Genomic DNA, 27,933 nt, shown 5'->3' with positions numbered 1-27,933 from the left:
AAAAAATACAAAAATAGCTGAGTGTGGTGGTGCGTGCCTGTAGTCTCAGCTTCTCGGGAGGCTGAGGCAGGAGGATTGCTTGAGCCAAGGAGGTTGAGGCTGCAGTGAGCTGTCATCGTGCCATTGCACTCCAGCCTGGGCAACAGAGTGAGACTCTATTTCAAAAATTAGAAGAAAATAAATAAAAATTATTGCTTTTAAAAATGCATGAAAATGTTCTGGCTTCTGGTTCTAAAGTATTTAGCTCTTCATCTAAGAATAATCTCATGAAAAATAATATATTCAAAAGGGAAGTAGAAATCTTTTCCCCCGTGTTTCCTGAAGAATCAGTTACTTTTTTATTTCTGAACAGAACCATACTCTTGGTGATATTAGCAGTTTTTAAAAATCTGAACAACTCAGTTCAGGTACAAGTGGAAAATTATGACAGTAGACTTGCTGTATTTGTCTTCCCCTTGAGTGGTTTCCTATTTCATTAAAATGACCATAAATTGAATACTTCATCTTATATTTATGCTTTAACTTTTGTAAATGATGCTTCAATGAATATCTTTGCATGGTCCTGTATGTTTTTGCATCTGATTATTTCTTTTTAATAGATTTAAAAGTGTTAGTGTTAGGCCAGAGGGTTATGAACATTGAAGGTTAATACATACATTGCTAAATTGCTTACCAAAAAGCTAAGCAGTTTATGTTCTAACAGTACATAGGAATAGTCATGTGCCATTGTCAATTCTTGTTATTTTAAAGGTAGAAATAAAACGAAATGGGGAATGCGTGGTATCCCTTGGATGTACTTGTTTAGGAAAGAACTAAGTTTTTTCAGAGTACATGGAGTTGAGCTCATTTCAGTGATAGCATTATGTAAGCTGTGACCCTTCCCTTTTTAACAGGAAGCCAATCAGGAAATGAGACAGCGTAAAGTTTGGTCATGGATTTTTTGCCACAAAGGGAACTAGGTATTTATAGGGTGTGTTTCTGAGTTTTCTGCCCTGATTTGTAAACTGGTTTCTCGTTTTTTATTACTCAGCCTGAAGAAAATTCGTGGCAAAGTCTGGAAACAAAGAATATCTAGCCCTCTGTTCAACACCAAACAATACACAATGGAACTAGAGCGGCTCTATCTACAGATGTGGGAGCATTATGCAGCTGGCAACAAACCTGACCACATGATTAAGCCTGTTGAAGTCACTGAGTCAGCATAAATAAAGACTGCACAGGAGAATTACCCCTATACCTGAGCCTCAACCTTCTGGGGGAAAGGGAACTAGATAACATACTTCTTACTTGTCTGTACAGTACCTTGTTGCAGATGGGTGATATATAATGGTAATAGAATAGCACAGCCAGACTTGCTTCCTGCATGGTAGGGAGAGACACAAGAGATGGGAAATTGCTGTTCCACAAGGAATCTCCGTAGAATTTTGCAGCGACCGGATGGTGCATAGGTCTGGAAGGTCTGATCTCCCTTGGTCTCTTCCATGGGATGGTTAGTGTGGAGGGGAGATATAGATTGTCCGGCCGCTTTGTGATTCCATGGATTGATTCAGTCTTCTGGATTAACTTTTTTCTTTATATTTTGGGTACTGGAGCTTTTAAAAATGTTTGGTTTCAGGTATTTTTATTCATGTGAAGTGTATATGATTCTCTTGAGATAAGGTTTTAAGCTAAAATGTTACTCCCTGTTTTAGTTTCTGAACTCTGACAGATCGACAGGGACTTTGCTGGTGTAGTCTTTTTATAGGTTTTATAAACCACTTGAGCCTATATCAGTCGTTTTAGTGTCTGACCTAATGTTTGGAGCTATCAGTGCTTTGTTGATTTAGATGATGACTCAAGATTTTTTCTGGTCCATTTCCCATTTCCTTCTCTTCCCTGACCCCCATACCCCCACCCTTAAAATTCTCCTGTAACTCAACTAACAAAATCAAGTCTGATTCAAAACATCCTAGGGTGTTTCTCTTAAACACGCCATCTGGTGCCAAATGAAAATTTTTAGGAGTGATGACTAATTATCAAGGGCACAGTTGTGGTACTGTCATTGATAATAATATAGTTTTTTTTTTTTTTTTTTTTTTTGGCCTAATTTTGACCTGTTTCACCAGTGTTTTACCCTTGACTGCCCCTTCTATGCTGCTTCCAAAAGTGATAGTGTGTGTAAGATTTTTACCTTCCTTTCTAAAGTTTTTTTTTTTTTTTCTTAAAGTGAGTCCTGTTCTTCCTATTTCTTTCAGCAGAAATGAAATCCCAGGTAAGTATAAGTATTCAAGTATTTGATCAGTAAGTCACAGTTATCTCCAGTGCATTAAATAACCTTCATCAAGAAACAGGTTATAGGTAAAATCTCTGAAGGACCATCTGTGTATTCAAGTAATTATATTTTAGATAATAACTGTCTTCTGGACTTGGTCTTGAAGTCTGTACAGATTCAGCCTCAATAGTAGCAAACTGCACTGCTCTTTGGTTTGGAGTACAAATTAGACTTATAGTCCTCCTGGAACTTGAGTTATTAAAGTCATAGGAATAAAATTATGGGATCTCAACAGAGTCGAGGGTTTGAGGCTTAAACAAGCCAACATATGAATATATGTTTTGTCTCGCTGTACTGCACTTACGCTATCCAGTCGCAGGTAATTTTTTGTCTGCCAGTAGTGTTCTAGATTATGTCTTTCCAAAGCGCTGAGGCTGTGCACCTATTCTGTAGTTGCAGCTGATGCCTGAATGTATCCTAGCTGACAAATTATTGATTAATAAGAACTTGAATTTCTGAAAGATGCTTACTGTTAACCAAATTTTGAGCTAGGAGTCTCAAAGGTAATTCTGAACCAGAATTACATGTTAATGAACAGTGTACCTTTTAACAATGTAAATCACGGAATATCCGTGAAGGGATTTCTTAATTTATTTTTTACTGGATGATTGAAATACCAGTTAAAGGTTGCCAGCATGGTTGCAGATAAACTGACGTTTGAAATTCACCGAACTACTTAATGTGGAATAGGGTAATATACTTCCAATGCCCTCAAGGCTGTGACCTTACAGCCATTTTACATAGCACATCATTCCTCCTACAGGGATGAACTTTTTCCTGGCGCGAAAAGTAGCCGCTCTGGTTGAAGCTTTGCTTATTGTAACAGGCTTTTATTTCCAGGTAACATGTCTGTGGAAGACTTAATTCTGATTAGAGATATAGATATTACTGGAAACTAATTGTTTTTTTTTTTTTCTATTGTACTCTGCTTTATCAAAGAAGTAAAACATTTAAATCGTGCTACAGAAATTAAGATGTTGTCTTGCGATCCTTAAACAATAAATGAATGATTTCCCCTTAATACGGCTGATGTATTTTGTGTCCTGTTATATTGAGTGGCTTGATGAATAGGGTCATCCAGTGATGAAACCTGTATTTGAACAGCCTCAAACAGCAGCAAAGGACCAAATTTCCCTGCTGTAGCTATGATATTAGGAATTGTTTTCTCAGCCAGGTCTGGTGGAGGGTGGGGGGTTAGTTTATGATCCATTAAGGCGGCAAAGTGGCTGGATGTGGTGGCTCACGCCTGTAACCCCAGCACTTTGGGAGGCCGAGGCAGGTGGATCACTTGAGGTCAGGAGTTCAAGACCAGCCTGGCTAACATGGTGAAACTCCGTCTCTACTAAAAATACAGAAAACTAGACGGGAGTGGTGGCACACACGCTTGTAATCCCAGCTACATGTGAGGCTGAGACAGGAGAATCGCTTGAACCCAGGAGGTGGAGGTTGCAATGAACTGAGATCGTGCCATTGCACTCCAGCCTGGACGACAGCCTGTGATCCCCAACACACCCATTCATGCTTGCTCCTCTTTTGCTTATGACCTCTCTGCTTTCATTTACCCTCGTAGTCTTGGTCTTCGTGTGGACCATTCTCTTCTTGGCTTTTGGGGGCAAAATTATTTTCCTTCCTGCTCTGTATAGTGGTCGAACTCTGCCACGAGCATCAGGGAGGAAGATAGCAATTCATGAGGGGTCAGAACACGCTGTTTGCCAGTTTTCTCAGAGATATAAAAATGAGAGGGAAGATTTTTTTTTTCAGTAAAATTTTGCATAATTTACTTCCCAACTTCTGTTTTTTTTTTTTTTTTTTTTTTTTTTTGAGACGGAGTCTCGCTCTGTCGCCCAGGCTGGAGTGCAGTGGCGCGATCTCGGCTCACTGCAAGCTCCGCCTCCCGGGTTCATGCCATTCTCCTGCCTCAGCCTCCCGAGTAGCTGAGACTACAGGCGCCCACAACCGCGCCTGGCTAAGTTTTTGTATTTTTAGTAGAGACGGGGTTTCACCGTGGTCTCGATCTCCTGACCTTGTGATCCGCCCGCCTCGGCCTCCCAAAGTGCTGGGATTACAGGCGTGAGCCACCGCGCCTGGCACTTCCCAACTTCTTAAAGCCCTGATGTGGATTGGTGTTTGTTTCCTAAAATATTATTATGGGAAGAAAGCCTACTCAACAGTTTTTACTCCTATCTGCTTCTGTTGAAAAATCTACATTATTTCCAGTTTATTTCCGCTCCTCCTGCCTTCAGTCTAAAGGAGTTGCTTGCACACCTTGAGTAAATGTGTGTAATTTCTGAACTGCCCATTTTAAGATTTGATTCCAAACCTGACCCACTCTTACTTGAAGCATATGCCTCTCAATTATAGCTAACATTTTGGTTCTTTGCCCAAACCTGAGGCACAGTCATGTAATCCCCATTCTTATAAAAGAGGCTTGTAGAAGTTAATTTGCAACTTCATTGTAGAGAGAGAGAGAGTAATCAGCCCCCTTTATCCAATTTTTTAATCAACTGAGAAAGTATCTGTATTTAGGTAGGCAATCTGGTGCTTAAGAGCAGGTTTTGGAACTAGAGATGGAGTTTGAAGCTCAGCTCTGCCATTTTTTTTTTTTTTTCCTTGAGTCTCGCCCTGTCCCCAGACTGGAGTGCAATGGCATGATCTCGACTCACTGCAACCTCCACCTCCCAGCTTCAAGTGATTCTCCTGCCACAGCCTCCCGAGTAGCTGGGATTATAGGCACATGCCACCACGCCCGGCTAATTTTTTTTATCTTTAGTAGAGACGGGCTTTTACCATGTTGGCCAGGCTGGTCTCGAACTCCTGACCTCGTGATCAACCCACCTCAGCCTCCCAAAGTGCTGGGGTTACAGGCGTGAGCCACTGTGCCCGGCCAGCTCTGCCACTTTCTAGCTGTGTGATCTCTAAAATGAGAGTGCTAACAATTGCCTACTTTAAAAAGTGTGTATGAATTAAATCGTGAGACACTTGGAATGATGCTTAGCACAAAATAATATCAAACGCAGGGCCGTTTTATTTGTGTTCTGTTACCCAAAGGCATATATTATGAAATATATGGATGCTCGCTGGAGAAACTGGCACACTCTAGAAAGCGCTGCTTCCCCCGTTTGTTTCTCTTGGTGTGTAGGGAGTGAGTGACAAAAAGCCTCAAGTAACCAACCTTTTTTTATCTCTAGTGTTTGGAGGGTTCTGGAAGTAAACATCATAGTTCGCCGTTGCCAGGCGCTGTTGAGTTGTTGCCTTGCTCTTATCTAGGGGTCTAGGTGGCCTTCCCTGCAACCCCTGCCCCCCCGCTCCCCCGCCCACCCCGCGTTCCCGCCCACGCCCCTGCTCCCGCGCCCTCGCCCCAGTTCCCGCGCCCCCGCCCCTCCCCCCGCACCCTCCCCCAGTGTTCGCAATAACGGACTTAGAGGTCTGGACAATTCAAGTAGGGAACAAGGCTCGCTTATCCAAGTAACCGCAGGATAAAAGTTTGTTAGGAAGGATTTCACATGGTTTCTCTTTATCAGAAAGTTGTTAGGGACTTTTAATCACAGAATTGGCCTCGGGTGCCCACGCTCTAGTATTGAAATGGCGCTTTTGGGACAAATAAGCAACATCCGTGGGAGTGGAAAGCAATAGACCAGATTCCGGAAGCATTACAGCTAGGCGCCAAGTTCACAGGCGCGAAGTTCAAATTTGCCTCGTGACCACACTGTGATAGGTGGGTACAGGGGAGCGCGGGCGGGCACACGTGAGTTCCTACCGCCCCCTAGGTCTGGGCACTATAAAAGGGCCTGCGCCTGGCGTTGTTCATCGCAGTTGCTCGGGATCTTTGCACATACTCCACAGGCCGTTGGAGGTGAGCTGCTGCCGGCCACGCCAGAGGCTGCAACACCAGGTAGGTGACCGGCTGGTCGGACTCAAATGGGTGCTGAAGTGGTCCAGAGGTTAATCCTAATTGAGTGACTTAATTGAAATCAGGACCACTGTATACCTTGGACTCTGGTTGCCCATATAGGCCTGAGGTGGGAGTAGAGGAAGTGGCAGCGTGGGGAGAAGTGGAGGCGCCAGTAGTGGCGTTGGGGGAGGTGAGGGGCGCCGGTGGTGGTGTAGGACCATATGGTTGCGCCAGTGGCTGCGTTGGGAGAAGTGGGCCGCCAGTGGCGCCAGTGGGAGATGGGGACGCCAGTGGTGGCGCCAGTGGCGGCGTTGCAGGAAGTGGGGCTGGTGGCGGCGTTGAAGGTGGGGGTGACAGTGGTGGCACAGAAGGAGGTATTGGTGCCAATGGTGGGTGGGGAGAAGTGGGGGCACCAGTGGCGGCGTTGGGGGAAGTGGGGGTGCTGGTGGTGTAGGAGCAAGTGGTGGCGCCAGTGGTGGTGTGGGGAGAAGTGGGGGCACCACTGGCAGCCTTTGGGGAAGTGGGAGTGCTGGTGGCCGCGTAGGAGCATGTGGTGGCGCCAGTGGCTGCGTAGGAATACGTGGCACCCGTGGCGGCGTGGGGAGAAGTGGGGGCGCTGGTTGCGGTATTGGGGGAGGTGGGAGCGCCAGTGGTGGTGTAGGAACAGGTGGTGTTCCTAGTGGCGGGTGGGGAGAAGTAGGGGTGCCAGTGGCAGCGTTGGGGGAGGTGGGGGCGCCGGTGGTGGCCTAGGAATAGTTGGTGGCGTCGATGGTGGCATAGGAGCATATAGTAGCACTGGCGGCGTGGGGAGAAGTGGAAGTGCCGGTGGCCGCATTGAAGGTGGGGGTGCCAATGGCGACACTGGGGGAAGTGGGGGTTCTGGTGGCGGCATAGAATCACTTGGTGGTGGCGGAAGTGGCCTAGGAGCACGTGGTGGTGCTGGTGGGCGTGGGGAGAAGTGGGGACGCCAGTGGCGGCATTGGAGGTGGGGGTGCCAGTGGCAGCATGGGGAGAAGCGGGGACGCCCGTGGAGGCGTTGGGGGAGGTGGGGGCACCAGTGGCGGCGTAGGAGCAGGTGGGGGTGCCAGGACCGTGGGGAGAAATAGGGGTGCCCGTTGCAGCATTGGGGGAAGGTGGAGGGGACAGTGTTGGCCATGGGGGGAGGTGGGAGCCAGTGGTTGTGGGTAGGGGATGTGTGTGTGTGGGGGTGGGGGGGGTCGAAGTCTCATTGGCTGAGGACTGAGTGGTGGTGGGAGACAGGAGTGGAGTAGGGCAGAAGTTGGATAGAGGTGTGGGGGGAGTGGAAGCCTGCTTGGAAAACCGGTTGGAAGCAGTTGGAGGTGGCTGGAGGTGCGAATGTGGGGGAAGGGTGGTTGGATTGAGGCCTGATTGGTGGAAGACTGAGGCGAGAACATGGTGGGGGTAGGGTCCAGACCTGATAGGAGGAAGGCGCTGGGGAGGGGCAAGGCCTGTTTGGTGGAAGATTGACTGGAGGCTGGAGGCAGGAATAGGGAGCGGGAAGCGGGTGGCCGGATTCATGTAAGACCAGTGAGAAGCCAGAGTGGCGGGGGGTAAGGGGGCAGTGGAGGTTGGGCAGAAGGAGGAAGGTGATGAGGGGGCGGTGGTAGCCTATTCTGGGTAAGATTGGCAGTGGGGAGTAGAGGTGGGGGAAGAGGTTGACAACCGGTAGGTGGGAGACTTCCTTGGAGTGGGAGTAGGGGACTGAAGGTGTAGGGAGGTGGAGGGCCAGTGGGATGTGGGGGTGGTCGAGCCCTGGTACATGGCAGACTGGCAAGTTGAGGTGGAAGTGGAGGGAGTGGGAAGTGGGGGCGCGTGGAGGGTGGGAAGGGATTGGGGTGGTAGAGGCCTGAGTGGGAAAAGTTTGCAATAAAACAAATTTAAATACTTTTCATTTTGCAGAGCAAAGTTTCGGCTTTAAGGTGGGGGAAGATACCCAAAGATAAATGCAGAATGTGAGATGTCTCTGGTTTTGAGTTCTGGCTTTCTTTTTTTTTTTTTTTTTTGAGATGGAGTCTAACTCTGTTGCCCAGGCTGGAGTGCAGTGGCACAATCTTGGCTCACTGCAAGCTCTGCCTCCCGGGTTCGCGCCATTCTCCTGCCTCATGAGGCCTCTTGAGTAGCTAGGACTACAGGCGCCCACCACCACACCCGGCTAAATTTTTTTGTATTTTTAGTAGAGACAGGGTTTCACCGTCTTAGCCAGGATGGTCTCGATCTCCCGACCTCGTGATCTGCCCGCCTCGGCCTCCCAAAGTGCTGGGATTACAGACGTGAGCCACTGTGTCCGGCCGAGTTCTGGCTTTCTTAAGAAAGTGTATCTTTGTCTTTACTACAGACATGGATGGGTACAAAGAAGAGCTGCCCCGTTTGCAAGACCCAGAGGAGGACGAGGATTGGTGAGATTTGGAAAGTTATGTTTTCTTTTAGTTTAGTCTTAACTGTATTGGCAGAACAGCTTTCTCGAGAAGTATATTTATTTCCTTTAGTATCTGTAGAGCGTATAACTTGGTTTGTCATAAAATGAGAATTGTAAAGAAGGATTTTACAAACTAGGAGTCCAGCCTCCTATGAAATTTATGAATCCGCTATATAATTTCTCTGTTAGTGGCCAGGAAATGATGACACTTGAGGCAACAGTGCATCTTTGAATATATGTGGTTTCTAGAAAGTTCTTCATTCTGATGCAATTAAAACCTGTTGTTCCACGCCAGTATCGATAGTGCTGCCCTCTAGAGGTACACAAGTATTTTTCTTCTCCATGATAACACAGGGTGTTTTTGTTTTAAATTTTTTTATGGAGATGCACCCTGAACCAATAAAGGTTCAGAGAGCTTCCAACATGAGGTATTTTTGTGTGTGTGTGAGAGACAGGGTCTGCTCTGTTGCCCAGGTTGGAGTGCAGTGATGTGATCAGGAGCTATTTTTAAGATAGCTGCCTGTCTCTAAGTTTTTTCTCTTTTGGAACACTACCCTGTTTTCTTCCCTCACAGATCCGCATTTAAGGGTATGATATGGGGGAAGGTACAAACCAACAGAAAGTCTGGAAATAGACCTAAGTACATAAGAAAATTTACTAAACAAGAAAAACGACATTTCAAATCAATGGGGAAAAATATGGATTAGTCAACAAACCATTTGAGGATAACTGGCTAACCATCTGGAAAAAAATGAGACTTGGGTTTTTGCTTTATTATTCCTTATGCCAAAATAAATTACAAATGGATCAAATATTTTATTTTATTTTATTTTATTTTTTTTTGAGACGGAGTCTCACTCTGTCGCCCAGGCTGGAGTGCTGCGGCCGGATCTCAGCTCACTGCAAGCTCCGCCTCCCGGGTTCCCGCCATTCTCCTGCCTCAGCCTCCCGAGTAGCTGGGACTACAGGCGCCCGCCCCCTCGCCCGGCTAGTTTTTTGTATTTTTTTAGTAGAGACGGGGTTTCACCGTGTTAGCCAGGATGGTCTCGATCTCCTGACCTCGTGATCCGCCCGTCTCGGCCTCCCAAAGTGCTGGGATTACAGGCTTGAGCCACCGGGCCCGGCCATGGATCAAATATTTTAAAATAAAAAATGAAACCATTAAAATGTTAGAAAACAATAGATGGATTTTGTTTCCAATAGTTTTGGAGTAGAAAGGTCTAAGTTTCATATCAAACAAAATATATGGTAAATAAACTGGAAAAAATATTTGTATTACGTATATAAAGGGCTATTTTCCTTAACAAAAAGCTTTCTATAAATCAGTAATTTAGAAAAAGGTGAACAAACGCTTGGAACATGACAAAGAATATTAGAAGGTAGCTGTCTAGGAAAAAAAAAAACAGAAACGGACCTCAGACATTAAAATTTTCAGCTTTGGCCGGGCACACTTTGGGAGGCAGAGGCGGGCAGATCACTTGAGTCCTGAGACCAGCCTGGGCAAGATGGTGAAACTCCGCCTCTACAAAAAATAAAAAAAATTAGCTGGGCATGGCGGCCGCACCTGTAGTCCCAGCTACTCAGGAGGCTCAGGTGGGAGAATCACCTGAGCCCGGGAAGTCGAGGCAACAGTGAGCCGAGATTGCGCCACTGCACTCCAGCCTCCGCAACCCAAGTGAGACCCTCTCTCCAAAAAAAAAAAAAAAAAAAAAAAAAAAAAATCAGCTTTTAATTTATATTGCTTCTCATTAAATAAGTGATAACTTTTAATTATATTGCTTCTCATTAAAGGAATGATACATCTTATTATTTATTTTTTTCTCCCATTTGGAAAAGTAAAGAAATGATAACTTTTAAAATAAGATACCATTTTTTATAAATTTGCAAAAAGTTTGATGATACCCAGTGTTGTCAATTTATAGGAAAACAGAAAATCTCCTACACTCTTTGTGGGAATATATATTTGGTATAACGTTTCTGGAGGGCTGTCTGGCAGTATCACATTTTAAATGCCCATGTCCTTTGAAATAGCAGTTCCACTACTGAGACTTTTTCTTTTAAAATAATTTTATTTAATTTCTTGATACTTGTACTCCCATATACATGAGTGCATAAATGTGATTATATCATACGTGTAATTCAGTAATTGTAATTCAGTCCTATTTTTTCTTGACTTTTCCCCCCCCTTCTCCCATGGCCTTTCTCCCTGTAACCCATGCTGAATATTTATGTAGCTAGCCTTCTATACTTTTCTTCATGTTCATGTAATCATATATAGACATTTACAGGTTATTTTGGTCTTTGTTCGCTTTTGTGAAAGAAGGATATATGGGCCGGGCGCGGTGGCTCAAGCCTGTAATCCCAGCACTTTGGGAGGCCGAGACGGGCGGATCACGAGGTCAGGAGATCCGAGACCATCCTGGCTAACACAGTGAAACCCCGTCTCTACTAAAAAATACAAAAAAAACTAGCCGGGCGAGGTGGCGGGCGCCTGTAGTCCCAGCTACTCGGGAGGCTGAGGCAGGAGAATGGCGGGAACCTGGGAGGCGGAGCTTGCAGTGAGCTGAGATCCGGCCACTGCACTCCAGCCTGGGCGACAGAGTGAGACTCCGTCTCAAAAAAAAAAAAAGAAGGATATATGATTTAATTACCAGGACATAGAGAAATATGTACAAGAACATTCATTGCAGCACTGTTTGTAATAGCACAAATTTGAAAAGAGCTGAAATATCCTAAGGGTCTAGTTGAATAAATTATGGTTCATTGCAAAAATGTGGTGAGAGCTATGTGTACTGATAATGAAAAGACTATGAAGAAATATAAAGTGAAAAATGCAAGTTGCAGTACAATGCATATAGCATAATATTATTTGTAAAAAAAAAAGAAGAGAAAATGGTGTGTGTACTTGTTATGATATGTGCTTACACTTAACTTTCTAAAAGGATAAATAATATACATTGTCTCTGGGAAGAAAAAGAGAGTGTCACTCACTGCTGTTTTCAGAGTTCTTTATTAGTTAGAAAAAAAACGACCTGGTAAACATTATTTTGCCATAGTTATTAAAAATGGGGGTAGGGGGTGGGGTGGCTCACGCCTGTAATCCTAGCATTTTGGGAGGCTGAGGCAGGAGGAATGCTGGAGCTTACAAGTTTGAAACCAGCCTGGGCAACATAGCAAGACCTCATCTCTATTTTTTGTTTAAAAAAACGGGGAGGGGTGGAGGGGATTAGCAAAAGAATGAAGCCAACATTGGAAAATATACGTCTTAACAATAAAAAGGAATGCTAATTTAAAAATCATTTATTAGCAAATTTAAAATATTTAACCTTATTATAGTAATGCTGCTGACATCACAAACTGACAACCCTTTAGAAATGATTAAGCAGATGTACCAAGAGCTATAAAATTGGACATACTTTTAGATTTTTTTTTTTTTTTTTTTGAGACAGAGTCTTGCTCTGTTGTCAAGGCTGGAGTGCAGTCACGCGATCTCAGCTCACTGCAGCCTCTGCCTCCTGGGTTCAAGCAATTTTCGTGCCTGAGCCTCCTGAGTAGCTGGGATTACAGGCGCATGCCACCACGCCCGCCTATTTTTTTTTTTTTTTGTATTTTTAGTAGAGATGGGATTTCTCCATGTTGGCCAGGCTGGTCTTGAACTATTGGCCTCAAGTGATCCATCTGCCTTGGCCTCCCAAAATGCTGGGATTATAGGCATGTGCCACTATGCCTGGCTCTTTTTTTTTTTTTTTTTTTTGTATTTTTGGTAGAGATGGGGTTTCACCATGTTGGCCAGGCTGGTCTCGAACTCCTGGCCTCAAGTGATCCACCTGCTTTGGCCTCCCAAAGTGCTGGGATGACAGGTGTGAGCCACTGTGCGTAGCTGGACATACTTTTGATTGAGTAATTTGATTTTTGGCAACCAAGCATAGGAAAATCCAGTTTATGAAGCCAATTAAATGCCCAAAGGTGCTTTTCGTAGTATTTAATTTTTTTGTTGTTTGTTTGAGACGGTATTACTCTGTCACCCAGGCTGAAGTGCAGTGGCATGATCATGACTCACTGCAACCTCTGCCTTCTGGTCTCAAGTGATCCTCCCACCTCAGCCTTCAGAGTAGCTGGGACTACAGATGCACCACCATGCCCAGCTAATTTTTGTATTTTATTGTAGAGATGTGGTTTCGCCGCCAAGTTGCCCAGGCTAGTCTAGAACTCCTGCACTCAAGCGATTTGCCTGCTTTAGCCTCCCAAAGTGCGGGGATTATAGGCGTGACTGCTGTACCCAGCCTCGTAGCATTTAATTTAAAAACTAAATTAACAGCCGAGCGTGGTGTCTCAAGCCTGTAATCCCAGCACTTTGGGAGGCTGAGGCGGGTGGATCATGAGGTCAGGAGATCGAGACCATCCTGGCTAACATGGTGAAACCCCATCTCTACTAAAAATACAAAAACAAATTTAGCTGGGTGTGGTGGCAGGTGCTACCTTGGGAAGCTGAGGCGGGAGAATGTCGTGAACCTGGGAGGCAGAGCTTACAGTGAGCCGAGATCATACCACTGCACTCCAGCCTGGGCGACAGAGTGAGACTCCATCTAAAAAAAAAAAATTATGTGTGTGATCAAAAATGCAAAAGGTGGCCAAGCCCAGTGGCTCATACCTGTAATCCTGGCACTTTGGGAGGCTAAGGTGGGCGGATGGCTTGAGTCCAGGAGTTTGAGACCAGCCTGGCCAACATGGTGAAACCCTGTCTCTCCAAAAAAAAAAAAAAAAAAAATTAGCCAGGCACAATAGCATACACCTGTAAGCTACTTGGGGTGCTAAGGCGGGAGAATTGCTTGAGCCCGGCAGGTGGAGGTTGCAGTGAGTTGAGATCGCGCCGTTGCACTTCAGCCTGGGCGACTGGAGCAAAACCCTGTCTCAAAAAAAAGAAAAAAAGCAAAAGGTCAAATTGCAGCTCCATGACCCTCAGTCACTTGCCTTCAAATAGGGAGTACCCAGGGTGGATTGTTAGTCTCAGTTGTCCTGAGAGGTAAATGGGTTATGTGTTTTATTAGCCCCTTGTGAATTTGGTTGACAGGAGTCATGCCTTTAGCATTTGATGAATTGATAAATCTGAGTTTCTGAAGCTACAGGTCCAAAAAGCAGATCTTGGGCTTCCGGTTGGAGATAGCCCTTGAGGCCAGACATCAAGCTGCCAGTCTCTAACCCATCTTAGCTCCAAATTGGGACTGCTACTTCCCTTGATGTGGGCATTGTATTTTCGTTAATGAAGATAAGATTGTTAGCTTTTTTGTTTTTTATTTTGGGCTGACTCTTTACCTCGAACCTTCACATAGATGGGCATATATGTGTAATTACATTTTTACACACAGAAAATTATTACTTAGTGAGATCTAGTAGGCGGAATTCTTTCACAACTTGAGGTTTTTTTAGGGGATGGAAAATAATAGAAGGGGTCTTTGGAATCACTCTTTGAGATTCATTCATACATTCATTCATTTAAAAAATACTTACTGAATCCTGACTTTGTATGGAACAATGTGAAACAAATACACTCCCAAGTCCTTGCATAGCTTAGTGTCTGGGGTGGGGGTTAGAAACATGTAAACAGGTAGTAAAGTGTGATAAACGCTGCGATGGGGCAGAAGTGCATGATGCCATAGGAGTACAGAAGTACAGAGGAGGGTAGACAGGATCTTGTTTACTTTCCACAATAGCCCTATGAAATAAATGTTGTTTTTTTTTAACTGAGGCCCAAGAACTTGGTATTATAAAAGTCTAGAAGTGACGGTGGCTTAGAGTAGGGTACTACTAGTGGAGTTGGAGAGATTTGGATGAATATGTAATATATTGTAGTTCATAAATTCGGAGATGCCTTTTCACATTTTCGCATTTCTGAAATTGGCATGTATCATACATTTGATGGCAGGTTGTAGTTTGGTAGTGTTTTTTTTCTTTCATGGAGGAGGTATATATAATAATATCTTAGATTAGAGGAAATATATTAGAGAAGTGGAGCCAACAGGTCTTGCAAATGGATTGGATATGGGAGGTAAGGGAAAGAAAGAAATCAAGGATGACTCCTAAGTTATTGGCATTACTGGGTAGATGGTGGTGCCATTGACTGAGATGGGTAGGGCTGTATTTTTTTTTTTTTTTTTCCTGAGACGGAGTTTCGCTCTTGTCGCCTAGTGATCTTGGCTCACTGCAACCTCCGCCTCCTGGGTTCAAGCGATTCTCCTGCCTCAGCCTCCCAAGTAGCTGGGATTACAGGCCCCTGCCACCACACCTGGCTAATTTTTGTATTTTTAGTAGAGATGGGGTTTCACCATGTTGGCCAGGCTGGTCTTGAACTCCTATTATCCTAGTGTCTTATGAGACAAGGTCATTAACACGGTGAAGGGGGTGGGGAAGGAGGGATTGGCACTTCAAAGGCAGAAGTTGTACCAAAATGCATAATGCAAGAGGTGGGGATCTGATTTTCATTGATAAGCCTAATTAGTACTCTCTGATGCCCACTGACTAGTCTTTTTTAGCCCAAGCAAGATTCTTTGTTTTGTCAATACTATTACAAGATAGCCTTGATGATATGCAGAAATATTGTGTTTTAAAAATTATCCTGTTAGGCTGAATTTAAAATAATCAGAAAAGCAAGTGGGTCACCTAGTGGGTTGGCTATGTTTTAAATTTCTTGACAATGCCAAAGTTACCTAATTAGCATTCTATTGATATTTTCAATTCCTGATTTCAAGGAAAAGAAGGCTGTCACACTTAACTGGTGTTCCTGAAAGTGGGGGTGCTTGTTAAAAATGCAGTTTGTTGGATTTTTTTTTTTTTTTTTTTTAAACAGTCTTGCTCTGTGGCCCAGGCTGGAGTGCAGTGGCACAATCTCGGCTCACTGCAAACTCACTGCCACCTCTGCCTCCTGGGTTCAAGTGATTCTTGTTCCTCAGCCTCCCCAGTAGCTGGGATTACAGGTGTATGCCACCACGCCTGGCTATTAAAATTTTTGTCTTTTTAGTAGAGATGGGGTTTTGCCATGTTGGCCAGGCTGGTCTAGAGTTCCTGGGTTCAAGGGATCCACCCACCTTGGCATCCTAAATCACTGGGATTACAGGTGTGAGCCACTGTATCCAGCCAAAAATGCAGTTTCTGATTTCTGTTGTTCTAGAATAAGGCTCATGAATATTGTCTATTTGTTTTTTTGTCTTTGCTACTAGACTGTGAGATCCCTGGAAGTCATTCTTTTTTTTCTTTTTCGTAGCCCCAGTACCAAGTATATAGTAGATGCTTGATAAATGTCGAATTAGTGAATGAATGAACCACAGATATCCTCATCATATTATAACATATTTATTGAGTTGTAAAAATTACTAAGGGAATATAGGTCTGTGGTGGAAATGAACAGTACAGAAGCATATAAAGTAAAAATTGAAAGTCTGCCTTCACATGCATGCATCCTCCCATTCTTCTGAGGTAATATTTTTGAATAATTTGGCAGTGTTTCTTCTAAAGATTTTTCTGTAGTCATATAAAAGCATACATAATCTTTATGATTTATGGCCTTTTAAAGGAGGGATCTGGCCAGGTGCAGTGGCTCACACCTGTAATCCTAGCACTTTGGGAGGCCAAGGCGGGCAGATCACCTGAGGTCAGGAGTTCAAGACCAGCCTGGCCAACATGGTAAAACCCCATCTCTACTAAAAATACAAAAATGAGCCGGCTGTGGTGGCACACGCATGTAATCCCAGCTACTCCACAGGCTGAGGCAGGAGAATCACTTGAATTCAGGAGGTGGAGGTTGCAGTGAGCCGAGATTGCACCACTGCACTGCAGCCTGGGTGACAGAGCGAGACTCTGCCTCATAAATAAATAAAATAAAATAAAATAGATCTTCTTTTTATCTTTTATAAGTTTTTTTTTTTTTTTTTTTTTTTTTTTTTTTTGAGACGGAGTCTCACGCTGTTGCCCAGGCTGGAGTACAGTGGCGCGATCTCGGCTCACTGCAAGCTCCGCCTCCCGGGTTCCCGCCATTCTCCTGCCTCAGCCTCCTGAGTAGCTGGGACTACAGGCGCCCGCCACCGCGCCCGGCTAATTTTTTGTATTTTTAGTAGAGACGGGGTTTCACTGTGGTCTCGATCTCCTGACCTTGTGATCCGCCCGCCTCGGCCTCCCAAAGTGCTGGGATTACAGGCTTGAGCCACCGCGCCCGGCTATAAGTTGTTTTTTTAAAGTTTTTTTTTTTTCTTTGTCAGCCAGATGGAAGTGCAGTGATACCATCATAGCTCACTGCAGCCTCGAGCTCCTGGGCTCAAGGGATCCTCCTGAGTAGCTGGGAGGATCCCACATCCAGCTAATTTAAAAATATTTTTTGTAAAGGCAGAGTCTCGCTATGGTGCCCACGCTAGTCTTGAACTCCTGCTTCCAAGTGATCCTCCGGCCTCGACCTCCCAAAGTGTTGGGATTATAGGCGTGAGCCACTGCTCCCAGCTCTTCTACAGTTTTTGAGGTGTGTTTTTTTTTTTTTTTTTTAATGTATCTTTAAAGCCTTCCAATGTTATTTCTTAGCCCTTTCATGATAGAGTTCTGGTTCTTGTTCCTTCAATGCATATATTCTTTTTTTTAATGAGGTGTGGTGGGGGTCTCGCTGTATTTCCCAGGCCAGAGTGCAGTGGCTATTCACAGGTGTGATCATGGTGCACTGAGGCCTCCAACTCCTGGGCTCATACAATCTTCTCCTACCCCATGCATGACTGGGACTACAGCGTACCTGGCCTGCATATATTTCCTTGTTTTTTTTTTTTTTTTTTTTTTTGAGACGGAGTCTCACTCTGTCGCCCAGGCTAGAGTGCAGTGGTGCAATCTTGGCTTACTGCAACCTCTGCCTCCAGGGTTCAAGTGATTCTCCTGCCTCAGCCTCCCAAGAACTTGGATTGCAGGCATGTGCTACCACACCCAGCTAAATTTTGTATTTTTTAGTAGAGACAGGATTTCACTACCTTGGCCCAGCTGGTCTCAAACTCCTGACCTCAGGTGATCACCCGCCTCAGCCTCCCAAAGTGCTGGGATTACAAGCGTGAGACACCGCACCCAGCCGAAGTCTAACTTTTAATATGTAGAATCTGGACTTCCTTATAGCTATTAGATCCCCCTCCTTTAGCATTTTGATATCCTCTGTGGACTGTGTGTCACCATAACTAGTAACAAGATGACCTATGATGTAGCCAGGCGCCACATCGGAGGAGTGGCAGTGGGGTCACTGCGGTGTGACTCCTCTGGGCTGGAGTTTGGATCTGGCTGACAGTGGATGTCCAGCCGGCTGCTGTCTGGTGAGCTGAAGGGTTCCGAGCAGGAAGTGCTTGGCTTCACCTCAGGCAGTGCCGCATGGCTGTCTGGTAAGCGATGGCAGGAGGCAAAGGAGCCTGCCACGGAGCGGTGGAGAGTGAGTGCTGGGGCCCCTGGCAGATGAGGCGGAGAAGCAAGAGGCCCCAGCATCGTGGCTCACTGCAGGGAGCAGTGGCAGCTTAGAAACAGTCCGTTCACTGGCTCCCCATGAAACGGAGTTCAGTACTTATCCATTTACCTAGATAGCAATCCCAAACAGTAGGCTGTCTCCAAGAAGTAAACCCGAAAAGGGGACCTCCTTGCCCTTTTGCCCTTTGAATTTTTGACTGCAATCTCCTCTTCCTCAAGTCGTTTCCACCAAGGCCCCTTTCTCAAGACTCACTTTCATGTCTTTATTTTATTATTATTATTTTTTTTAGAGACAGGGTCATGCTGTGTCGCCCACATTGTAGTGCAGTGGCACCATCATAGCTCACTGCAACCCTGAATTCCTGGACTCTAGTGATCCTCCCCCCTCAGCCTCCCAAGTTGGTGGGATTACAGGTGTGAGCCTTTATGCCTGGTGTCGCTTTCATACCTTTAAAGGGAGATAAATTACTTGGCAGAAAACAGGCTTTTCACTGATAGCTAATGATACTCAGCTAACATTCTTCCCCTGTTTTTGATTCAGCAGTAAAGACTGAGCAGCTCATTGCTTCCAATTTTTGTTCACTTGTGCTATTGTGATCCTAGTTTCCTAAGGGGTTAAAACCTTTTTGCATTTCAGGAATTCTGATTGGTTGTTTCATTCACTTATTTGGGATTTTTGATATTTGGTTGCTTATGCTGTCGGTAGCCCTCCTTTTATAAAGTATCTCTTGTATTTTTGCAGTTACATCCTTAATGTTCAGTCAAGCAGTGATGACACCAATGGGTCTTGTAAGTAGAGTTCACTCAAAGCAGGAACATTTTGAAGTGTCTTTGTAGAGATGACTCAACTGTGATTTGGGATATCTGGCCTAAGTTGGTTCTAAGTTCATCACCTCTAGGGCTCTCTTTAGGTTGGTGAAATGAAATTTCCTTACCGTCAGGAGTGGAGGAGGTTCTCCGCCTTTTTTCCAACTTACTTCCTTTCCTCTATTTTTTTTTGGCTCTGGGTTTCCTTACTTTTCTTTCCTTTCTATCTTTCATGGGAGATGTAAATTTTAAGCAGCTCTAATTTATAGACTTTGGTTTTAGGGAGTTCAAGACGTAGGAAACCAGATTTTATCATGCTTCGGATGTTTTCTAATGCCCTCTTTCTCTGATTTAGCTGTGGCCAGAACAGTTCCAAGGAGACAGGTCAGGTGAGTAGGAGAATTAATGAAACCTGACTTTTTTTTTTTTTTTAATTAAGGGGGAAAAATCCCCATTCTCTGTCTAAGGAAATTTAAGAGTGAACTTCACATTTCCTCTGTGGACAGTCTGTGGTTCTCAGCAGGATCATGATGGCTGTTTGACATCACAACCAGGTTCAAAACATTAGATTCCTTATCCCTGATCCATTATCTAACTGGTCAGTTTCTTCTTTGAGGTATCTCTGTGAACTATGCCTTAACATCCAGGCTCTACTTGTCTAATCAGTGTTTACTCCGTTTTCGTTTTATTTTTAGTTTACTTTAGTTTTTATTTTTATTTTTTTTTGAGACCGAGTCTTGCTCTGTTGCCCAGGCTGGAATGCAGTGGCACGATCTCAGCTCACTGCAACCTCCACCTCCCAGGTTCAAGTGATTCTTCTGCCTCAGCCTCCAGAGTAGCTGGGATTATAGTAGCTGGGATTATACTACCATGCCCAGCTAATTTTTGTATTTTTAGTAGAGACGGGGTTTCACCATGTTGGTTAGGCCGGTCTTGAACTCCTGACTTCAAGTGATCCACCCACATCGGCCTCCCAAAGTGCTGGGATTACAGGCGTGAGCCACCACACCTGGCCTGAGTCTAACTTTTAATATGTAGAATCTGGACTTCCTTATAGCTATTAGATCCCCCTCCTTTAGCATTTTGATATCCTCTGTGGACTATGTGTCACCATAACTAGTAACAAGATGACCTATGATGTAGCCAGGCGCCACATTGGAGGAGTGGCAGTGGGGTCACTGCGGTGTGACTCCTCTGGGCTGGAGTTTGGATCTGGCTGACAGTGGATGTCCAGCCGGCTGCTGTCTGGTGAGCTGAAGGGTTCCGAGCAGGAAGTGCTTGGCTTCACCTCAGGCAGTGCCGCATGGCTGTCTGGTAAGCGATGGCAGGAGGCAAAGGAGCCTGCCACGGAGCGGTGGAGAGTGAGTGCTGGGGCCCCTGGCAGATGAGGCGGAGAAGCAAGAGGCCCCAGCATCGTGGCTCACTGCAGGGAGCAGTGGCAGCTTAGAAACCGTCCGTTCACTGGCTCCCCATGAAACGGAGTTCAGTACTTATCCATTTACCTAGATAGCAATCCCAAACAGTAGGCTGTCTCCAAGAAGTAAACCTGGAAAGGGGACCTCCTTTCCCTTTTGCCCTTTGAATTTTTGACTGCAATCTCTTCATCCTCAAGTCGTTTCCACCAAGGCCCCTTTCTCAAGACTCACTTTCAAGTCTTTATTTTTAGTTTTATTATTTTTTTACGAGACGGGTTCTTGCTGTGTCGCCCATACTGCAGTGTAGTGGCACCATCACAGTTCACTGCACCCTTCAATTTTGGGCTCAAGCCATCCTCCCCGCTCAGCCTCCCAAGTTGGTGGGATTACAGGTGTGAGCCTCCATGCCTGGCGTCACTTTCATACTTTCAAATAGAAATAAATTACTTGGCAGAAAACAGGCTTTTCACTGATAGCTAATGATACCCAGCTAGCAATCTTACCCTGTCTTTTTTTTTTTTTTTTTTTGAGACGGAGTCTCGCTCCGTTGCCCAGGCTGGAGTACAGTGGCCGGATCTCAGCTCACTGCAAGCTCCGCCTCCCAGGTTCACGCCATTCTCCTGCCTCAGGCTCCCGAGTAGCTGGGACTACAGGCGCCCGCCACCTCGCCCTGCTAGTGTTTTTGTATTTTTTAGTAGAGACGGGGTTTCACCGTGTTAGCCAGGATGGTCTCGATCTCCTGACCTCGTGATCCGCCCGTCTCGGCCTCCCAAAGTGCTGGGATTACAGGCTTGAGCCACCGCGCCCGGCCTTCCCCTGTCTTTGATTCAGCAGTAAAGACTGAGCAGCTCATTGCTTCCAATTTTTGTTCACTTGTGCTATTGTGATCCTAGTTTCCTAAGGGCTTAAAGCCCTTAAAACCTTTTTGCATTTCAGGAATTCTGACTGGTGGTTTTCTTCACTTATTTGGGATTTTTGATATTTGGTTGCTTACGGTGCCGGCAGCCCTCCTTTTATAAAGTACCTCTTGTATTTTTGCAGTTGCATCCTTAATGTCCGGTCAAGGAGTGGTGACACCAATGGGTCTTGTAAGTAGAGTCCACTCAAAGCAGGAACATTTTGAAGTGTCTTTGTAGAGATGACTAAGCTGTGATTTGGGATGTCTGGCCTAAGTTGGTTCTAAGTTCATCACCTCTAGGGCTTTCTTTAGGTTGGTGAAATGAAATTTCCTTACCGTCAGGAGTGGAGGAGGTTCTCTGCTTCTTTTCCAACTTACTTCCCTTCCTCTTTTTTTTTTTTTGGCTCTGGGTTTCCTTACTTTTCTTTCCTTTCTATCTTTCATGGGAGATGTAAATTTTAAGCAGCTCTAATTTATAGACTTTGGTTTTAGGGAGTTCAAGATGTAGGAAACCAGATTTTATCATGCTTCAGATGTTTTCTAATGCCCTCTTTCTCTGATTTAGCTGTGACCAGAAGAGCTCTGAAGAGACAGGCGAGGTGAGTAGGAGAATTAATGAAACTTGATTTTTTTTTTTTTTAAATTAAGGGGGGAAAATCCCCATTCTTTGTCTAAGGAAATTTAAGAGTGAACTTCACATTTCCTCTGTGGACACTCTGTGGTTCTCAGCAGGATCATGATGGCTGTTTGACATCACAACCAGGTTCAAAACATTAGATTCCTTATCCCTGACCCATTATCTAACTGGTCAGTTTCTTCTTTGAGGTATCTCTGTGAACTATGCCTTAACATCCAGGCTCTACTAGTCTAAGCCCTTATTAGTGTTTACTCCTTTTTATTTTTATTTTTACGTTAGTTTATTTTTGTTTTGTTGAGACCGAGTCTTGCTCTGATGCCCAGGCTGGAGTACAGTGGCACGATCTCGGCTCACTGCAACCTCCGCCTCCCGGATTCAAGTGATTCTTCTGCCTCAGCCTCCAGAGTAACTGGGATTATACTAGCATGCCCAGCTAATTTTTGTATTTTTAGTAGAGATGGGGTTTCACCATGTTGGTCAGGCAGGTCTTGAACTCCTGACCTCAAGTGATCCACCCACATCGGCCTCCCGAAGTGCTGGGATTACAGGCGTGAGCCACCACGCCTGGCCTAAGTCTAACTTTTAATATGTAGAATCTGGACTTCCTTATAGCTATTAGATCCCCCTCCTTTAGCATTTTGATATCCTCTGTGGACTGTGTGTCACCATAACTAGTAACAAGATGACCTATGATGTAGCCAGGTGCCACATCGGAGGAGTGGCAGTGGGGTCACTGTGGTGTGACTCCTCTGGGCTGGAGTTTGGATCTGGCTGACAGTGGATGTCCAGCCGGCTGCTGTCTGGTGAGCTGAAGGGTTCCGAGCAGGAAGTGCTTGGCTTCACCTCAGGCAGTGCCGCATGGCTGTCTGGTAAGCGATGGCAGGAGGCAAAGGAGCCTGCCACGGAGCGGTGGAGAGTGAGTGCTGGGGCCCCTGGCAGATGAGGCGGAGAAGCAAGAGGCCCCAGCATCGTGGCTCACTGCAGGGAGCAGTGGCAGCTTAGAAACCATCCGTTCACTGGCTCCCCATGAAACGGAGTTCAGTACTTATCCATTTACCTAGATAGCAATCCCAAACAGTAGGCTGTCTCCAAGAAGTAAACCCGAAAAGGGGACCTCCTTTCCCTTTTGCCCTTTGAATTTTTGACTCCAATCTCTTCATCCTCAAGTCTTTTCCACCAAGGCCCCTTTCTTAAGACTCACTTTCGGCTAGGTGCGGTGGCTCACGCCTCTAATCCCAGCACTTTGGGAGGCCAAGGCGGGCGGATCACGAGGTCAGGAGATCGAGACCATCCTGGCTAACACGGTGAAACCCCTTCTGTACTAAAAATACAAAAAATTAGCCGGGCGTGGTGGCGGGTGCCTGTATTCCCAGCTACTTGGGAGGCTGAGGCAGGAGAATGGCGTGACCCTGGGAGACGGAGCTTACAGTGAGCCGAGATTGTGCCACTGCACTCCAGCCTGGGTGATAGACTCACTTTCATGTCTTTTTTTTTTTTTTTTTTTTTTTTTTTAGAGACAGGGTCTTGCTGTGTCGCCCACACTGCAGTGCAGTGGCACCATCATAGCTTACTGCAACCTTGAATTCCTGGGCTCAAGCCATCCTCCCCGCTCAGCCTCCCGAGTTGGTGGGATTATATGCATAAGCCTCCATGCCTGGCGTCACTTTCATACTTTTAAATAGAAATAAATTTCTTGGCAGACAATAGGCTTCTCGCTGATAGCTAACGATACTCAGCTAAGGTTCTTCCCCTGTCTTTGATTCAGCAGTAAAGGCAGAGTAGCTCATTGCTTCCAATTTTTGTTCACTTGTGCTGTTGTGGTCCTAATTTCCTAAGGGCTTAAAGCCCTTAAAACTTTTTTTGCATTTCGGGAATTCTGATTGGTTGTTTTCTTCACTTATTTGGGATTTTTGATATTTGGTTGCTTACGGTGCCGGCAGCCCTCCTTTTATAAAGTACCTCTTGTATATTTGCAGTTGCATCCTTAATGTCCGGTCAAGGAGTGGTGACACCAATGGGTCTTGTAAGTAGAGTCCACTGGAAGCGGGAGTATTTTGAAGTGTCTTTGTAGAGATGACTCAGCTGTGATTTGGGATATCTGGCCTAAGTTGGTTCTAAGTTTATCACCTCTAGGGCTCTCTTCAGGTTGGTGAAATGAAATTTCCTTACCGTCAGGAGTGGAGGAGGTTCTCCGCCTTTTTTCCAACTTACTTCCTTTCCTCTTTTTTTTTTTTTTTTTTTTGGCTCTGGGTTTCCTTACTTTTATCTCCTTTCTATCCTTCATGGGAGATGTACATTTTAAGCAGCTCTAATTTATAGACTTTGGTTTTAGGGAGTTAAAGACATAGGCAACCAGATTTTATCATGCTTCAGATGTTTTCTAATGCCCTCTTTCTCTGATTTAGCTGTGACCAGAAGACCTCCGAAGAGACAGGCCATGTGAGTAGGAGAATTAATTAAACTTTTTTTTTTTTTTTAAGTGGGGGAAAAACCCAATGCTCTGACTGAGGAAATTTAAGAGTAAACTTCACATTTCCTCTGTGGACAGTCTGTGGTTCTCAGCAGGATCATGATGGCTGTTTGACATCACAACCAGGTTCAAAACATTAGATTCCTTATCCCTGATCCATTATCTAACTGGTCAGTTTCTTCTTTGAGGTATCTCTGTGAACTATGCCTTAACATCCAGGCTCTACTAGTCTAAGCCCTTATCAGTGTTTACTCCTTTTTATTTTTAGATTAGTTAATTTTTTGTTTTGTTTTGTTTTGAGACTGAGTCTTGCTCGACTAGGTTCGAGTGCAGTGGTGCAATCTCGGCTCACTGCAGCCTCCACCTCCTGAGTTCTGGTGATTCTTCCCCTCAGCCTCCCAAGTAGCTGGGATTACAGGTACACGTCACCACGCCCAGCTAATTTTTGTGTTTTTAGTAGAGATGGGGTTTCACCATGTTGTTCACGCTTGTCTTGAACTCCTCACCTCAAGCGATCTACCTGCCTTGGCCTCCCAAAGTGCTGGGATTACAGGTGTGAGCCACCGTGCCCAGCTTGTTTCTTCTTTTTAAGTGGCATCCTCACCTTGATCTCTTACTTCTGATCCAGTCTGTGTACCACTTGCAGCTGGATCTCCTGAGGCACTGCTTTGATCATATCAATCCCCAATTCAAATAGGTCATAATAGAAAAATCAAGCTCTTGACCCCAATATTTAATGCCTTCTGTGATCTGGCCATAACCTCTCTTTCAGCCTCATCTGCTACTGTTCCTATTAATGAATCCTCTGCTCTAGCCAGATCTTGATGGAGGGGTGTTTCCCAGGTGCCAAACTGTAGGGGGTGCTGAAAAAAATTGCTGGAGTAAATATGAAGTATGGTGCTACATAACTGTTTTCCACATTGACTCCTTGAATTACTGTACAAATGCGAACTGGTCATTCTTGTTGTCCCCATCAAGCCAAATAGTGCTGTCAAGTGGGAAAATTTTTGTTCTGGCTATCTCTGATTTATCTCTGTTGAGTGTTTTTACAACATATAAGCCACCAACTCCTGACACCAATGTGTGAAATGTCATGTAAAGTCTGCAGTTGCAGGCCGGGCACAGTGGCTTATGCCTGTAATGCCAGCACTTTGGGAAGCCAAGGTGGGCGGATCGCTTGAGATCAGGAGTTCGAGACCAGCCTGGCCAACATGGTGAAACCCTGTCTTTACTAAAAGTACAAAAATTAGCAGGGTGTGGTGGTGGCATGTGCCTCTCATTCCAGCTACTCAGGAGGCTGAGGCACGACAATCACTTGAACCTGGAGGGGGAGGTTGCAGGGAGCCATAATTGCGCCACTGCGCCCCAGCCTGGGTGAGAGTGAGACTGTCTCAATAAATAAATAAATAAATAAATAAAGTCAGCAGTTGCAATCAACTGAAATTCTAGAGCCAAATTATGCATTGTATAAAACTATTAATCATTGATGATCAGTTTTATTAATTGTATTTCTAAAGTCTGGTTTATTCAGGTATGATTTACATATGGCAAAATTCACCCTTTTTAGGTGTACAGTTTGATGGATTTTGACAAGCATATGCGGTAGTGTAACCATCACCACTGTCAAGATGCAGAGTATTTCCATTGCTGTTATTTATATGTTAAATGTTCTATCATGGCGCCTAAGAAGTATTCCAGTATATAATATTATACATAATGAAGTCGTTTTTGAAATTAAAATGTATCTGAGTTTTAAATAGAAAAAATAGTTTCTTCCAGCCTCTGCTAGATAGATGGTGAACAAATATTTAAAGAAAATCAGTTTTAAGGGGCCTGAAAGGAGTGCCCACAAGTCTTGGTCCAGTCCCAGGTGCCGTCTATATATGGGATACTATAGGAAGAGTAGATTTGGGAGGAAGGTGATGAGTTTGGTTTTGGGCATGCTAGAATCAAGGAGCCTGTAGGCAGGGCTGATATTCAAAACTTTCTAACAACCAACAGAGCACAGGCAGGAATTAGTCAGGGTGGTTTCCTGCTGGTCAGGACAGACACCATCAATAAACAAATCGGTAAGGCCGTATCTCTGCATACTGACTAGATATCAGCTCTGCCCACAGGATATCCAGGTAGGAAGTTGGAACTGTGAAACTAGAAGTCGGAAGAGAAGTTGGGCTCAATATAATGGATTGGACTGGTATAATTAATAATTGATTGCATTGGCATGAGAGGGCTGGGAATAAGTCCTGGGATTGAGTCGAGGAAGGTGAGTGAGGAGGAGTGAATGGAAAGGTGAGATGAGAACCAAAAGACGACTTTGTCCCAGAAATCAAGAAAAGAGTTTTAAGGATGGAGTGGTCAATAGGATAGCAAAAGCACATCAACTTGGCAGTGTCAAAGTGGTAAACATGGTGGAAGCAGATGAACATGTGTGTCTGTAGCAGGTACAGACATGTCCTGTAACAGTGTTTTAAATATTTTCTTTCATTATGAAAGTATATTATACTTACTATACACTGTTTGGAGACAGGAAGGTGGCCAATTTCATCCTGCTGGAACTTCTGAGCCAAATACCAGGATCAGCTGAGGATGAGGACCCCAGGGGGTGCTTACCACTGGCACCCTGGGTGGTGCAGGTGCACTGCTGAGTTTGACACCTACCAGAGCAGTCCGTCAGTTCAAGAGGGTGGTGCTGGTGTGGGGCTGCAGAGAGTAGCACTGAACAGAAACTCCCTACTTTGAGGTGCCTCTCTCCATCTGTGGCCCTCTACCCTTCTCAGACAACTGGATCTCAAACTTGATAAAGAAAGATGAGAGCTCCCTGATCAGTGTTTCCCCTGTGCCAAAACTATCTGAATACATAAAATAGGACAGAACTCATTTCACTCTCAGTATGTGACAGACTCCTCCTTTTTAGAAGGATGTGAGACAGATGGAAAGATGTAGTAGGAAGATGGAAAAATATAGAAAATTAGGTAGAATGGAAGGATTGAGTGGTTCCAAAGGAGGGGAACAGAGTTACTGTGGGAAACAAAAAATTGACGAGTGGTCAAGATCAGAAAAGGTGAGAAATGCCATGAAAAAGAAGACTGTTGCGTTCATACTTCTCTCTTGTTTTTCTCCTGTCTCATCCCTCAGCTCTGTGGTAGTGATTGACTCTGATTCTGACGACGAATGTTACACCTATGAGGAGAAGAAAGCTAAGTTATTGGAAATAAACAGCGACGGCAAGTATATATTACTTTGTTAGATAAGTAGCTGAAATCCAAAGCCTCATCACACATGGTAGTTTCAGGATCAGAGTCTGCAGACTTCCTATTCAGAATCCTTCAGTAGTGAATGCCACCGTTTCTTTCCTCGTATGTGCTGGATGTGGATATGGCTGGGTTCCCTATAACCCTCTGGTCAATTTCCCAGCAGCAGCAACTGTTGTTGCTGCCTGAGACCTTGGGGGCCCCCTCAGTAGAGTTCTTACCTGCCTAGAGCTACATCAGTGAAGCGGGATTGGGGTGGTGGGTCAAGAATTGAGGCTGGGAAGTATGGAGGCTGCTCTGTGACTCCCTTTTCCCCCCTCTATGTGTGGGAATGATGAGGAAGAGAA

At 44.9% G+C, this 27,933-nt stretch overlaps 2 protein-coding genes across 4 annotated transcripts in view; both read left to right on the top strand.

Annotated features, from left to right (window-relative positions):
- Positions 1–3,332, top strand: part of LOC105476641 (O-linked N-acetylglucosamine (GlcNAc) transferase) — a 42,924-nt gene extending 39,592 nt beyond the window's left edge. For both annotated transcript variants that reach the window (XM_011732742.3, XM_011732741.2), the window contains exon 22: positions 1,031–3,332. In XM_011732742.3, coding sequence (XP_011731044.1) covers positions 1,031–1,205 — 175 coding nt within the window. In that variant the 3' untranslated portion in view covers positions 1,206–3,332. The remainder of the gene's footprint in view (positions 1–1,030) is intronic.
- A 2,645-nt stretch (positions 3,333–5,977) lies between these two features.
- The window catches only part of GCNA (germ cell nuclear acidic peptidase), a 38,520-nt gene continuing 16,564 nt past the window's right edge, over positions 5,978–27,933 (top strand). Inside the window, exons 1-9 of one of the 2 annotated variants that reach the window (XM_071088378.1) lie at positions 5,978–6,203; positions 8,560–8,620; positions 18,851–18,897; positions 19,271–19,304; positions 21,372–21,418; positions 21,794–21,827; positions 23,842–23,888; positions 24,271–24,304; positions 27,471–27,559. In XM_071088378.1, coding sequence (XP_070944479.1) covers positions 8,562–8,620; positions 18,851–18,897; positions 19,271–19,304; positions 21,372–21,418; positions 21,794–21,827; positions 23,842–23,888; positions 24,271–24,304; positions 27,471–27,559 — 391 coding nt within the window. In that variant the 5' untranslated portion in view covers positions 5,978–6,203; positions 8,560–8,561. Of the gene's footprint in view, positions 6,204–7,641; positions 7,743–8,559; positions 8,621–18,850; positions 18,898–19,270; positions 19,305–21,371; positions 21,419–21,793; positions 21,828–23,841; positions 23,889–24,270; positions 24,305–27,470; positions 27,560–27,933 lie in introns of those variants that run through there. The other variant, XM_071088377.1, reaches the window with a different exon arrangement.

Source organism: Macaca nemestrina, chromosome X (genome assembly GCF_043159975.1).
Source record: "Macaca nemestrina isolate mMacNem1 chromosome X, mMacNem.hap1, whole genome shotgun sequence".
Classification (NCBI taxonomy): Eukaryota; Metazoa; Chordata; class Mammalia; order Primates; family Cercopithecidae; genus Macaca; species Macaca nemestrina.
This window is presented reverse-complemented; position numbering and strand designations above follow the sequence as displayed.